The sequence below is a fragment of the Enhydra lutris genome, unplaced genomic scaffold (genome assembly GCF_002288905.1).
Source record: "Enhydra lutris kenyoni isolate GAN:26980312 unplaced genomic scaffold, ASM228890v2 scaffoldscaffold13, whole genome shotgun sequence".
Classification (NCBI taxonomy): domain Eukaryota; kingdom Metazoa; phylum Chordata; class Mammalia; order Carnivora; family Mustelidae; genus Enhydra; species Enhydra lutris.
Genome location: NW_019154097.1, coordinates 6668030 through 6683576, shown reverse-complemented (window position 1 = coordinate 6683576; position 15547 = coordinate 6668030). Strand labels below are relative to the sequence as shown.

General features: G+C 42.1%; 1 protein-coding gene across 4 annotated transcripts in view; it reads right to left on the bottom strand.

Annotated features, from left to right (window-relative positions):
* The window catches only part of LOC111146043 (tudor domain containing 7), an 82761-nt gene that overhangs the window by 28926 nt on the left and 38288 nt on the right, over positions 1–15547 (bottom strand). For all 4 annotated transcript variants that reach the window (XM_022501417.1, XM_022501415.1, XM_022501416.1 and 1 more), the window contains 4 exons: positions 12757–12868; positions 10942–11144; positions 9615–9749; positions 7818–7904 (listed from right to left, as the gene is read on the bottom strand). In XM_022501417.1, the coding sequence (XP_022357125.1) occupies positions 7818–7904; positions 9615–9749; positions 10942–11144; positions 12757–12868 (537 nt within the window). The remainder of the gene's footprint in view (positions 1–7817; positions 7905–9614; positions 9750–10941; positions 11145–12756; positions 12869–15547) is intronic.

Sequence of the window (15547 nt, the reverse complement as noted above, 5' to 3'; positions counted from 1 at the left end):
CCAGGCGATTCCTGGTTCTCTGGCACCATCCAGTGGCCGCAGATCTCACCGTGTCCTGTGAGAGAGAAGCAGCCGGTCTGGGCCAGCACCAGACCGCACCGCGCGTCAGGGCATGACTTCATCCTCCTGTTTCCCATACTCACCAGCAATCTGACAAGTGGAAAGCAAGGAGGGAACTGTACTTGCTGTCGGGCATGGCATAGCTCGAGAGGAGTAAGACTGGCTAAGTAGCTGGGGTCTCTCCAGATAAAGGGGGAACTGCATGTCTGTCTGCTTCATGGGCTGTGGGGAACAAGCTCGGGCCAGAATCACTCCAACCCCTGCTGTGTGAGGGCTTAGGACTGTACAACATAGGAGATACCCCTCCACTCCAACACTCTCAGCAGCCATGCTATGGCGCATGCTCCCTCCCCACCAGACACTTGCTTCTTCTGGCTTTCATGACCCTGCCCTCCTGGTTTTTACTTCTTCTTTAGCCATTCTTAAGATGTGTGAAAGGTCTTCTTTTCCAGAGGAGGCTCCGGTGAAGATAGGGTCTCTTGATCAGAGCGTTTTCACCCAGGGAAGGGCATTTGAGATGCAGAGAAGGGAATGGAAGGACTTGAGCAAGGGCACAGGACATTCACAGGCAGAAACAAGACTAGGGCCCAAGCTGCTAATCACACTGTGGTCCCCACTAGTCCAGTTCTATGCTTGGTCCTTAGCTTCTAACAGATTTTTTTTTTCAAACTTTATCTACATATAATTTATATTGAATGAAAAATGTCCATTTAAAGCATATAGTTTGATGGATTTTGACAAATGTATGTACCCATATAATATACCCATATAAATCATATAACACCATAATCAGGTTACAGACCATATCCACCACTCCAAAAAGTTCTCCTTTACCCCTTTCCAATTAAACGCCCTCCACCTCCTGTCCCAGGCAACCACTGATCTGACTCCTATCACTACAGACGAATTTTACCTATTCTTAGACATCATTTACCTGGAATCATACAGGATAACTCTTTTGTATCTGGTTTCTCTCACTTGAACAGTCTGTGAGTTTTATCCATGTGACTGTTTTCAGTAATTCATTCCTTTTTATTGTCAAATAGTATTTTGTTAAATGAATAAACTACAATTTCCTTATACATTCACCGACTGGTAAAATATCTGGGTTGTTTCCAGTTTGGGACTATTAATAATAAAGCTGCTATAAACGTGTGTACAAGCCTTTTTGTGGACCTATGTTTTTACTTCTCTTGTGTAAATACTTAGGGTCATATGGTAAGTTTAGCTTTATAAGAAACTGGCAAACTATTCTAATTATCAGATTTTTAAAGTCAGGTCAATTGCTTAAAAGTTGGAGCTTTGTAGATTTAGTTAAGGAATTTCCTAAATCTCTCTGTGAATGACCAAGGATGGCTAGGTGGTTTGGGTGAGCTTGCCTCTGGAAGGGTCAGGGCCTCTGCTATGGAACCATTTGGGCAAGAAACAGCAAGTGTCTCTTTCTGAACCTCCTGACACTGTTCTTGGGTCAGGGGTTTCGGGGGAGAGTATCTGATGGACCTAGGCCCAGGTTCAGCAAGTAGTATTTGTACTCTGGGACACAAAACGGGTTATTTTCCAGAGACTGACATCACCCCAATAAATATGTTTCAAATTATGGAACAGAGACTGCAGAAATAGAAGTGTATTTCCCTGCTTACAAAACCTAGACAAAACTGCGCCTTGAGAGTGAGCGAGTTCTCCTGTTCAGTCTGCACTGAGGGTAAGAAAAGAGGTCATGCGGCAGAGGCTGACCACCAGGAACATGGCCAAGTCTGGAAGTCTTGGGGCCTGCTGAAAGAAGAGACTGGCAAAAGAGCCCTCTGACCTCTCCAAGAGGACCAAGAGGGCTACACATGGACAGCTCCTGGGGCATGACCCGAGCCCTGTTCATGGTTCTCCTCCCCCGGCTGCAGAAGAGGGGAGAGGAAGAATGTCATGTGCTCTGATCTGTATGCTTCCCTGACTCCAGAGTGCTGACCTGGATAGGCAGCCCACAGAGCTCTGATCGTGTTTATTGTATATCTCCTGAGAATGAAAATAAAGGCCTTTTCCTGATTATATCACAGATTTTGAATAGTGCCATGGAAAAGACTATTTTTTTAACTAAAACTCTGAGATAATATGACTACCACTGACTTAAAAGCTGACAGAGATAATCTTTTACAGATATTATCTTGTCAACTGGGAAAAAACTACATGCAGTTACAAAGGACACAATATTAGAAGGAACACTTACATTTGAAAAATAATGTGTTTGTCTTCATAACACTATGACAAAGTAAACAATGCTTGCCTTTATTTTGTTCTCTTCCGTTGAGATGATCTGTGCCCGTAACCAAGCATCCTCCTCAGCATTTACCGCCAGTAGCTGCCCTACATGCACCGTCTGGACTGGCGTGACCTTAGGGTTCTTACTGTAATACTCCTTCATCTCATCTTCCATTAATTCCTGAGCAGCAGAATAGTCTTTGCCCACATACCTGAATTAGTTAAAGGAAAGAACACACAATGAAGCAACCCAGGAGGAGGGAAACCATAGGAATTAATTAATGTTTCTCTGTGTTTTCCACAGCCATCTCTGGTTTCAGTCTCAGACCTGGCTTATACCAACAGGTAAGAGAACATATATTTAGTAAACATTTCCATCTTGATAAAGGAAACTGTAATATTGTGGAGTTCATGCAAAACAAGACCAGGTTGAACACAGCAGGGTAAACACGTGGTAGCAGTCCAGATAGCTAGAGGATGTCACAGTAAGCAGTCAGGGAAACTACAGGGAGGACGAGGCTGAGAAAAGATTCAAGGGAAGGAAAGAAAGGATACACGGTGGAAAATGGAGATGCCAGTGCAGGCCACATTAGCAAGAGTAGATTTAAGATTCTGACTAAGGCTGCTGGAAGTCTTTGTAGATTACTGAGAAGAGAATCTAGTTGACAGCTTTGCCCTGAGGCTGGGTTTGAACAAAGCTCGAGCTCTGAAAACAAATTAAATTTTAATAGAGAAAAACAAAGCCTTAAACACACTAAAGACGAACATGTGACAATCTCTCCCCCCGCCCCCGCTTATTGAACAAATTTGAGCAAATTATCACAAAATGTTGAGTTTTGATATCCTTAAAGAGATGATATCTTCTAGCTATATCTCTCTTAAATTATACCCTTTCTAAGAAGTCTTTTTTAGGATATGGCCTATCCCCTTCTATAATTTTCTGCTGCTGAAACTGCTGTCACCTTGTCCAAGTTTATGTTATCAAAACACATTATTTCCCTTTCTCTCACAAATAGGCTGTTGTTTTCTTGACCATCATCTCAAGGATAAGTCCACCAAAGGCCTCCTTCCAGGATGTAGACTCCAGCAAACCAAGCTCGATGCCTGCAGCAGGAGCGGTCTCGGCCACAGGAGGCCGCCTTCTCGGCTGGGAGCTATGCTGACCACTGAGATGGGGACATGCCACGAGCACACCACCCTCTGCACTCTTCTAGGTTTTACCAATGCCCCAAATGGTCCCACAGACCTTTAAGAAACTATTCCTCTGGGAACGTTCTCATGCGTTTTTGGTAACTATCAGCAGGACAGAAGACATCCTATTGAAGCTATTTGTTACTTGAGGAGAAAAAGCTTTAAATAATCCTACACAAAATAGAAAGAATGCCTCTTTTGAGGCAATGGCTACTTTAAAACCAAATATTACATGGACATCACTTATTCTAGAGGCCGAAGAAGCTTTGTCACACTCTATGGGTTCAGGTGACTGAGCTCTGCTAATGTGAAGGTGCTGCTGGAGTGCAGGTGCAGGCTTGCCTCTGAAGTCCCCCAGGGGGTCCGCAGCTCTGCCTAAGAGCCTATCTCCTGGGACCCTGACTCTCCCGGGCCTCCTTTTAGTGCTGCTACATCCCTGGGAGCCCAGTGGGCCAAGGCCTGTGCAGCAGCCTGTGACTTGGCAGTCTGCTCAGCACAGGCACCTGTAAGGGAGGACGGGGGCGGACTGAAGCAGCATGAAATGTGCTCTCCGGCAAGCAGCAGAATAGACTGGCTACACGGCTTGTGTGGGGTTGATAGTATAGTTGTGGCAAGAATGGTGGGTAGTAGCAAGAATGAGGTCCCCAAATTACCTAAGCAAGTGGGAAAGAATGACAGGTAGGCCAATTCAGTTATGCTGTTAAGTACAAAAACTTTACAAAGTAATTTTTGAGATCAGAGACAAGGGATTCCCGTACTTGATCTGAGGATTCGCTACGACACCTTCTCAGACCCTTTATGAGTCACAGGCCCAGTTTCTAGAACCTATTGCCTGCCTGGGTGAAGATGTAAATACAGAATAGGGCTCAACCCAGCTGGAATCTACTAAGTCTTTGGGACTGGGGTGGGGGATGCCAATGACCTAGGGTCAACCTAACAGCACACATCACCCTTTGTGCTTGCTGGCTGCCAGCCACTGTGCTGAACAGGCAGAATACTGACTCCAGGACTCAGATTTATACTGGAGAAGGAGATCTAAACAATCTGAGGACCTGGATCTAATCATCCTGAAGGAGATTAAACCCTTTCACTAAAGTCCTGGACCTGATCCAGATTCCTGCCAGCCCTTGGTAGGAACACCAGAAATCCCATGATCTGTCTAGCCCAGTGGCGAGTGCATGGTCTGACAACAGAACCAGCAGCTAATAGTAACAGACACCAAAGGATCTTGCCAAGGAGGCTGATTTAGATTTCCTTCTAATGCCAAATGGTAGAAGGTAGCATGTGCTCCTCAGCATCCTTCCTCTACATCAATTTATTAGTGAGCCACAGTGGGATCCCTAACCCTCAACAACCCATTTACATCTTCAGGTCATACCGCATCTTAGAATAAAAGCTTTACTCATTTCCTACCTCTGTAGCAAACAAGGCTTCTCCAAAGCTTCTGTACATTCAAATGGAAGAACTTTATAATTTTTATCTATTCTTTCACTTAAGGAATTTGACAATTTTTTGTGGTCTTTCTTTAGGCATTCCCAGTTTAGCTATGAGTCTCTGGAGGAGTAACAGCCCAAACCATATGGATGCTTTGGTTGAAGAAGGCTGGATACTATTCTGATTCAGCCTTTTCCTTTTCTGTCCACAAGCACACTCCGGGCAGGTGCCTCTAGAGATCTGCTATACACTTCCCATTCTTGATCCTGAGTCAGAAACTCCAAATTACAGATTTTCAATATCTTCTATGTAGTCTATATTTTCTCCAAAAGTCCACATCAAGTGCCTGGTTCTGGACCATTTTTTCATAATTCCAATGATCACCAGCCACTTTGACAATGACTGTTATCAAAAGGTCCGAGTAAGTAAGCAGAGTAGCTTTGGCTCCAAGGGCTAATCGGATGTATTATACTAGGTAGGCAGTGCTTAGGTATTCTGAATTTTGTGAAATGCTACATAGTCCCAGATTTAATAGTCTTACCTATCTACTGAGGGACTTACTTTTTCTATGGATCAGGTATTGCTTTTGACATACATAGTTATCATTATGCTTTCAACATAGATTTTGTTTCACATTCAGAACATACTATCACTCCAATTTTTAACTGTTTTTTTTTAAGATTTTTTTTAAATTTATTTGACAGACAGAGATCACAAGTAGGCAGAGAGGCAGGCAGAGAGAGAGAGAGGAGGGAAAGCAGGCTCCCCGCTGAGCAGAGAGCCCGATGCAGGGCTCGATCCCAGGACCCTGGGATCATGACCTGAGCCGAAGACAGAGGCTTTAACCCACTGAGCCATCCAGGCGCCCCTATCACTCCAATTTTTAAAACTATTAGTTATCTTTTCTCACAAGAACAGATGTATATTTTTAAAAATATAACAAATATTAAGAATATATGCAGAGACTGATTTTTTAAAGTGCTTTGATTTCAAGATGCTCACCACCTACTGGGAGAGACAAATGTACATATATAGTTATAATGAGGAAGAAATAAAAATTAATCTAAGAGATACAAACACAAGAAGTTCCAGTAATTGAGAGAAATGTACAAAATATGAAAACAAGAATTATTATTATACTTCATTATAACTCTGCACAACTAAGAATATACTATTCTTCCTCAACTCCCAGCATCCATGGGAAGAATAGCCAAGGGACAGTAGTATACCAGGGTCCTAAAGAATTAGAAAATAAAACTCACCTGATAACCACTTCGTTTGTGTTGCTCAGTTCAACCACCAATACTGATGGGGACGCCTCAGTCGGAATGATTAATGGAGGAACTGCTATATTCTCCACAAAGGTATCCGCACTTTTGGCAATGTTTTCTTCTATCTGCAAATACTCTTGTTCAATCATAGACTTGATATCATAATCTCCATGTGCTTGCCCTGCATCCTTCAGGATTTTGTCAGTGGGCAATGGAAGTTTAGCATAGAGAATGGCCTTCTGGGGATTTCCAGAAATGTAGTCTATGGTGCATACATCAGAAAACGAGGCAAGATTTTTTAAGGCATCCTCAGGGAATTTCACTTTGTACATGTCCGCAAAGGCTTTAGGGAGCGCACTGGCCCAAAGACCACTTGAGTATTTTGCCAGAAGCTCCGCAACTTTCTCTTTCAAGTCTCCTGGCATAACTGTTGGACACTCTTTTAATGGTGGTATTTGTTTTGGGGCAGGTAGTGGGGATGGAGGCACTTTTTCACCATCCAGTTCACTTCTCAAAAGCTGCTTTCTCTTAGCTGGATAAAGAAGTAAATCTTGACCACCACTGCAAGGTTTTTCCACCTGAAATTTTTAAGTAAAGCAAATGACAGATATCTCAATGGCTATAAACAACCTGAAAACATATTAATGCATTTTAAATAAGAACAACACTGTTTTCAAATTAATGAAGAGAACACAAAGTGTACACTTTACTCTTTTCAACTACGAAGACTTAATGCATTTCCTTCATCTACAAATAACATCATGAGCCACATTTCAGAAATAAACAGGGAAATAGAATAGCATTAATTTCGCTTATGAGGCATCTGATCTCCAACAACCCTATGAAATCCTGAGAGTTTCAGCCCTACAAACCACACATCTCATCGAGTTCTCTGTCAGATCCAAAGCAACAGCTTACAAAAACAGACTGAATATAAGGTAGGATGAAGCTATGAAAGGTATCAGAATGTCAGGAATCAGGTGGTGGGTATTAGAGAGGGCACGGATTGCATGGAGCACTGGGTGTGGTGCAAAAACAATGAATACTGTTATGCTGAAAAGAAATAAAATAAATAAATAAATATCTGTTGTTAGGAGAATGGAGTGATCACGTTGGTATCTTCACACATTATTGTATCAAACAGCAGTGAAAACAAATGAACAAGAGCTGCACACACCAACATGAACCTCACACATAATGAAGAAGCATGTTTCAGAAGAATCTATACATTCTACTATTTACATGCATTTTATAAATGTTTATCTGTTAAGTTATATTTTATTAAGTTTTACTATAAATATTCTATATACATTTCATTTCTGTATTTCTACTATCTCTATATTAGAATATAAATTTGTATGTATAAATACAAATAGAGTGAAAGTATAAAGAAATGAATAGGAATGAGAAACACCCCTTTGGCCGGCAGCCCCCGCCAGGGCAGGAGTAGAAGGGGATGCGGACTCGGAGCCTCAACCATACCGGGCATATTTTCTTTCTCACGTGGTAATGAGTACATGGGTGCTTATTTCATTTTTTTACAAAACTTGTTTGTATATCTACAGTATTTCCTAATAAGCTTTAAAAAAGAAATCAAGTGACTGCTTTTACCTCTACTCGTAACCATTTTCCTTTGCAATGGAAGAGGCAGACTTTCCCACAGAAGGGTAATGAAACGAAGTACTCAGAGGTCATGTGCTGCAAAACAGAAATGCGTGACACTTTTATTGCTCTGAGCAAGGAGCAGATTGCCACACAGTCAGAAAAACATCGCCGTGGCTCAGGCCGACTGGTGAACCCGTATTTAGCCAGGCTCCCCATGAGGAGTGCGCAGTGGTGCATGCATGAGGGTGATGGCCTGTCCTGTTTCTCAGACATTTGCTGGTGGCCTCCTCTACTCTCCCCCTCGCACATGGCTCATAAATGAGCACTGTTAAAATGTCTCCAGACATCAGTGTGCAGGTCAGTGTGATTCATCCAGGCACTGATGCCTTCAGTTAAACAGGAAGAGGGAGAATGAATCTGCCAAAAACGAGGAGAAGAGCCTGGAGGAAAGTGACGTTGGGCTAGCCATCCAGAAGGCCTCTTCTTTTCAACTTTTAACATTTAGATTCAAAGATGAGATTTTACTTTCAAAATAAATGTTATGCACACAAATATGGATATCAGTGCCAGTGAAATGTCTACAAATCACAGCTGTGGACCTCTACTCCCTCCTCTTTGCTGTAGTTTGAAGCTGGGGACCTGCCTTGGTCTCTCTTGTTCAGGGTGAATGTTTCTACTGTCCCCACAGGCAATGTCTCCATTCAGGTTACCAGAGCACTAGGGACTATCAAGAGAGCTTTCACCACCATAGGTAATAAGCACATGCATTCCAGTCAGTCACGGGAGGCAGCTTCTCTGGATCTCTCAGATTTCTCTCAGATTTCAGACTACCAAAGCAAACTTCAGTAATGACCCTGAGATACAGCTAAGACATCTGTAAGGAAGAGGTAAAGCTACAGATCTAAAGCTTCTGTTCTAGACTGTAGTCTGAATACAAGTTTAACCTGATTCCGCAAATATTTTAGAATACCTGTTCTATGTATGACACTAGATTAGGTACTGTAGTTTGTAAATGAATTAAGTACCCACCAGTACCTGGTAAGGCTCTGTCTCTGCCCTCAAGAAGCCTATACTCTAGTAAGGCAAACAAATACCCAACAGCTAAACTACCAGGTGGCAAATGACGCCATGAGGCATATTCAGAGGTTAGAGGTAAGGGTTCACTTCTAGGAACAAGGGGGAATATTCTGGATTACAACTATAATGTCCCAGTAGAGGTAAGACCACCACCTTAGAACCTTAAAACAAAACCTCTACGGGCCCTGATTCAGAAAATAATACTAGAATCAAAGGGTAAGGAGCTTATTAATACATTTAGACAGAGAACCACATTTACAGAGGTAGTAGCTTCTCAGGGACCAAAAAGAATGTGGGGAGTGGTGCCTAGGAGTTTTATCCTCCTCCTAAATTCCATGGGATTTTTTTTGCCCCAGGCAGAGGACCCAGCTGGCTCTAGCAGACGAAATCACAAGCAGGTGCACTGTAGCATCAACTGTATCTTGTAAACCACAAATCTGTCAGTTGCTGAGCAATTGCTCTGTGCCAGGCACTGTGCTGAGCAGGCCTGCCACGAGTCTTCAAGACAGTCCTATGGATGGCTATATACACTGGCTATATACACTATTATTATCCTCATTTCCTAATGCAGAAACCAGTGGCTCTTTTGTCTTTTAAGGTCTGCAGTCTGGGGCTCTTACCCACTATTCTACAACTCTTACCTCAAACTAGTCAAAAGTCATACACTTGTAACCTCTTGTTTGAATTTTTGGATTAATTTTCAAGGCAGGTGATGCTTGGCCATACCTTGCAATGGAAGTAGTCCTCTATCTTGTGCAGAAGATCATTGAGCTTGTTCAGACCTTTACAGGGCACCTGGCAGTAGAGTGTGCCATCGGAGCAAATATTAGTCACTCTGACATTGGTGTACATAGCATCAATCTGGAACAAAGGACACACCAAGGATGTTTGAGAATAGAGCCAGCTCTTCTTTCCTTAAGGGCTATCTACCTCAATAATCTCATTGGTCTTTGCCTACTTAAAATCTTTTAAGTAGGGGCACCTGGGTGGCTCAGTGGGTTAAAGCCTCTGCCTTCGGCTCAGGTCATGATCCCAGGGTCCTGGGATCAAGCCTCGCATTGGGCTCTCTGCTCCGCGGGGAGCCTGCTTCCTCCTCTCTCTCTCTCTCTCTGCCTACTTGTGATCTCTGTCTGTCAAGTAAATAAATAAAAATCTTTAAAAAAATCTTTTAAGTCAGCTGGAGAATAGATAGGATAATAGAATAATGTGAAAAACTCATTTGGATATCTCTCTTCCCAAAAGGAATATCTGAAATCACTGGGTCAGGCACATGTAGACATTTGCAAACATTAACTTATTACCAAATTTCATTACCCGAAAGGCTAAGAATATCTTTCATTTTGGTTTATTTTCTCCACATTAATTGAGAGAAATCATTATTACATGAAACATATTTTTGTGACATTAACAGAAATGAAAATAAAAAACTCACAAAATCAATCCCATCTTCAGCATACTTTCTAACCTGTGTTTATCAGCCACATGAATTTTAGTAATTTTTAAAAATGATAATCATAATAAAGGTTTCATTTTGGCCATTTTTTTAGTCAAACCATAATATAGAGATCACTCACAGTTGTTCTACCTATGAAACACACGTTTTCTCAATGTTGCCATGAAGTCTACAATGACCATTTTTAACATCCTTTTCTTTAGAGTGGCTGTTCTGTAATGTAAAGATTTCCTTTTCTTGCAGGAACTTGTGTTTTTCACATTTTAAAACTGTAAAAGCTAACAATTTAATAAACATCTTCATGGATCTAATTTTCCCTTCTTTTGTATTATCTGCCCCTCTTATCTTTGCAAAATAATTTCATATAAAATATAATTTTAGTGTAGACACTGGAATATAAAATGAAAACCCAATTCCTAATAATGACTGTTTATGTTTTGGCCTTATTTCCCCCCTCCCAGCTCCCCCCTACCTTTTTTTTCTCCATTCACAGGGAATGTGTCCCTATCTATTGCTAGCCTAAAATTTGTATCATTCTTTTCCAGTAACTTTCCTCCCTATAGTATGTGTAACAGATGACTGTAGTGGTCACCGTGCTACCTGAAGGTGAGCCTCCAGAGACTTGTCACAGATCGCCTTCAAGCAGGTGGCGTTAATATTGACATCATCTTCTCCTGAGGTGTCGTACAGGACAACAAGCGGGATATCCGCTTTTTCAAGTATTTCCACTGCAAAGATCTTTCCACAAGTTAAAGATTCAACCACCTTTACTAAATCAGGATCATCACTTAAAACTTCCAACCCTGAAAAATATTGAATATTTTAATTTCTACTTAATTAGCAGAATCATTCTAAGATTGAACAGGTTTGTTTTGGCCACTTATTATAATTGTGATTCTACTAAAAAATTCTCACAAAATTTTCCAGGGAAGCTTTGTTTTACAATCTTCTTCACATTACCAATCCTTAGGTCTTAAAATACATATTATAGTGTGAATGCCCTTTTAAATGATTATACAAAGGCAGGCAATCTTAAAACAAAAAGTTGGTGCCCTCTCAGAATTTGTATCTCAGGAGAATGGTCTTCACTTTACATATAAACACATATTTAAAACAAGAAAACTAGTATACATAAGAAGCTATCAATCAGTTATGTCTGCCAGTCAAGTATTTGTAATGTTTTTCCTAAAAATTTATCCTTGACCTTTTTCATTTTTTCTAATTAAATATATGATTATTTCATATAAAATGAACATAAATGTATTGGAAATTTACAAAATCACTTTTTTTCTTTAATTCCTCTTAAGCACGCCATGATGATTCTGAGTATACCAAAGAACTTTGTAATTTATCAGAGAAAGATTAAATTGTATTTAATATAATATGGGTTTTAGGTGAGTTTTATTGTAGTCCGATTACTCTTTAAATTATTTGAAAATTGTAATTCTATGTAGCATATACATGATAACTCAAAGTTATTCTATTACACTAATTAAAACTAGCTCATCATTCCCGAAGTGGTGCTATAAGGCCCATTTCCGTATACTTCCCCTTGAAATCCATAGCACAAGTTCACAGACTACCTCTGGCCTACCTCTCTCATTCTTGTTCTGTTCTCCAGACATGTAACGTTACAGCTTTTACCAAACCTCTCATTTCAGCATCCTAAATCTTGGCCTATGCTCTTGATATGTTCTTTTCAAAACTGCCTCCCAGGGGTTTGTAAGAGGCTTCTAACATTACTTGAGATTTATCTCACAGACAGAGCCATACCGAGTTCCTCCAACAGACACATTCTTGCTGAGAAGGAGGTATGTCTCCAAGGGCTAATATTCATGAAAGAATGGCGATTATTTCCCGAATCTAGCTCAGGCTCTCCTGGCATGATGCTTACACACTTCCTTGTCTTTCCTCGTATGAACGTGGCAACCACGTCCTCCGTGGCTGGAGGCTATCCCTACGATGTCACTCATGCATATGTGCAGAGACGCACGAACTTGAGCTTGACGCAGGTGATGTGTTACTTGCCAGTGAGCAGCAACCAGAGCCCACCTCAGTGGGAAAGAAGCAGGGAGTCACTTCATAGCACGTCAAACAACGGGATTCAAACTGACCAAACCTCATGATACAGCGCCTCTAGCATTGTTGCTAGGGCAGTCAGGACAACAACAAAACCTTTAAGATGGCCAATACACATTTTTATAATAAAATATATATAAAATAAAATATTATAACGTATTTACAATGATCACATCTTATAAAGAGGACATTAAACATGAATTTATTCGCATCTTTCAAGAAATAACACATTATAAGACTTTGAAATATTTAGTACATTTTAGGATTTAGCCACCCAAAAGTACAGTGATAATAATGTATCAAAATGGAGTGAGCATTAAAAAAAGTTCCTCTTACCTGCTAGCTTACACTTGGTAGCTTGGAATGAGAGTGAACAGAACTTTGGGTTCAACTTGTATGCTTTGCTCTTTTCAATATTTTCACTAAAACCATAGTCAACATAGCATACCTGATGATAACAGAAACATCATTTAGGTTCAAATAAAATATTTTAAGCTCACTTCTTTAAAAAAAATCTGACACATTTACCTAGTTGCATGTATTTCATAATCAGCATGCTATGTGGCACCAGACTGCCTGGAAAATGCCAGGGGCGGGGGGTACCCCTGATTCAGCCCAGGAGAGAAAGGGTAGGGCTGGAACCAGGGAAGTAAGGGCTCCTGACTCCAGGCCCCACTCCGCTTTGCCAGTCAGAAGAACGAGGGAAGACTGTGAACTCGGAAGCCTGGGTACCAGCTTCTTAGCAGCACCACCGTCTGGTTCTGCCAGCCCTGACTGCCAAGAGGCAGACTGTCCCTGACTGTCCATCTCACCTTATTCTTTCCTGAATTACACACTTCTACTACGGATGCACGTCCTTAGATGGTAGTGTTTGTTTCTAGAGAGAGCACCACCTAGAGAGGGGGATTTATCAGATCTGAAATCCCCAAAGCAGCAATTGTGACGACGGCCTATTCCCAGCAACTATGCTTCGGAGGACCGAGCTGCTCTCTGTCAGTGACAACAGTGATGTCATGGCTAGACAACAGGGAATTTTACACTGTAAAAATAGGTACTTCTGGTTCATTTTATTTCAGTGGTACAAAGCTGGGTTAGGCCTTTGTCCAGCTCAGCATAACACCTTAAATTGGAAAGCACTATATAAACAAAGCCTCTTTTTGAGAAAAATAAAATCTAGAAACACTGAGCTGTGGTTTAGAATGATAACTACAGGATGATAATAAGAATCTGAGAGAAGCTGTTGAAAATCTAGTATGCTTCCTAATTCAAACAGGACATTATTAAAACAAAGCAACAACAAAAACCAGAGCAAAGGCATGGCTAAGAAATAATGAGTAGCACAGAGCCAGGTGCTTTCACTTCCTGTGGAAAAATTAAGTCCACAGGCCAGCTTCTTAGTACCTAGATTATTTGGATGTACTAAACATCCGAAACAGAAATTCTCCCCAGCAGAGAATCAAAAGCAAAAAAGAAGAGATGTAGAGACTGCGAACGTCTTCCAGACCACCAGATGATTGGGTGTGTGGGGCCTCCATGTCCCATGCCGGAGACAATCACCTCCCAGAGTCCCTATCCTGACTCAGAGCTCACATGGGTTGAGATCTCTGGTGGGGCTCCCACAGAAGGCAGCCAGCCATTTAAATGTGGGGCCCATTTCTCCAGTCCCAAGTCACTGGGACTCCGCAGAGGCCTCAGAAGTCAGGAGCACTCCCCTCCTTTCATAGCTATCACCACCTACAACTTGGGTTTTGCTCTTCCCAGACCCAGAATGGAGATAACACAGTCTAACAACAGGACACAATCCGCGAAATCATCAGTCTCGGGAAACTCAGAGTGTACTCCTAGTGTCACGAGACTCAAGAATAAGGGCTCCAAAATCTTCAGAGGGTTTCTGTAGTGCTTGGAGTGTGTTCTCTCGTCTTCCCTCCTTTCTGAATCGAACACCGTATGGCAAATACTTGCATGGCAGCGGCAGTTTACAAAACACCTGCTGGGGGGCTGAGAGTTTGACTCACACCACACCCTGCTCTGGGTCCTTTGCTCTGTGAGGACTGAGTGGGATTTCTCTCCCTAATGCCCTGGGATCCGCACAAGCAGGCTCACAGTCCTGGCATCCAGCCCCAGGCGATTCCTGGTTCTCTGGCACCATCCAGTGGCCGCAGATCTCACCGTGTCCTGTGAGAGAGAAGCAGCCGGTCTGGGCCAGCACCAGACCGCACCGCGCGTCAGGGCATGACTTCATCCTCCTGTTTCCCATACTCACCAGCAATCTGACAAGTGGAAAGCAAGGAGGGAACTGTACTTGCTGTCGGGCATGGCATAGCTCGAGAGGAGTAAGACTGGCTAAGTAGCTGGGGTCTCTCCAGATAAAGGGGGAACTGCATGTCTGTCTGCTTCATGGGCTGTGGGGAACAAGCTCGGGCCAGAATCACTCCAACCCCTGCTGTGTGAGGGCTTAGGACTGTACAACATAGGAGATACCCCTCCACTCCAACACTCTCAGCAGCCATGCTATGGCGCATGCTCCCTCCCCACCAGACACTTGCTTCTTCTGGCTTTCATGACCCTGCCCTCCTGGTTTTTACTTCTTCTTTAGCCATTCTTAAGATGTGTGAAAGGTCTTCTTTTCCAGAGGAGGCTCCGGTGAAGATAGGGTCTCTTGATCAGAGCGTTTTCACCCAGGGAAGGGCATTTGAGATGCAGAGAAGGGAATGGAAGGACTTGAGCAAGGGCACAGGACATTCACAGGCAGAAACAAGACTAGGGCCCAAGCTGCTAATCACACTGTGGTCCCCACTAGTCCAGTTCTATGCTTGGTCCTTAGCTTCTAACAGATTTTTTTTTTCAAACTTTATCTACATATAATTTATATTGAATGAAAAATGTCCATTTAAAGCATATAGTTTGATGGATTTTGACAAATGTATGTACCCATATAATATACCCATATAAATCATATAACACCATAATCAGGTTACAGACCATATCCACCACTCCAAAAAGTTCTCCTTTACCCCTTTCCAATTAAACGCCCTCCACCTCCTGTCCCAGGCAACCACTGATCTGACTCCTATCACTACAGACGAATTTTACCTATTCTTAGACATCATTTACCTGGAATCATACA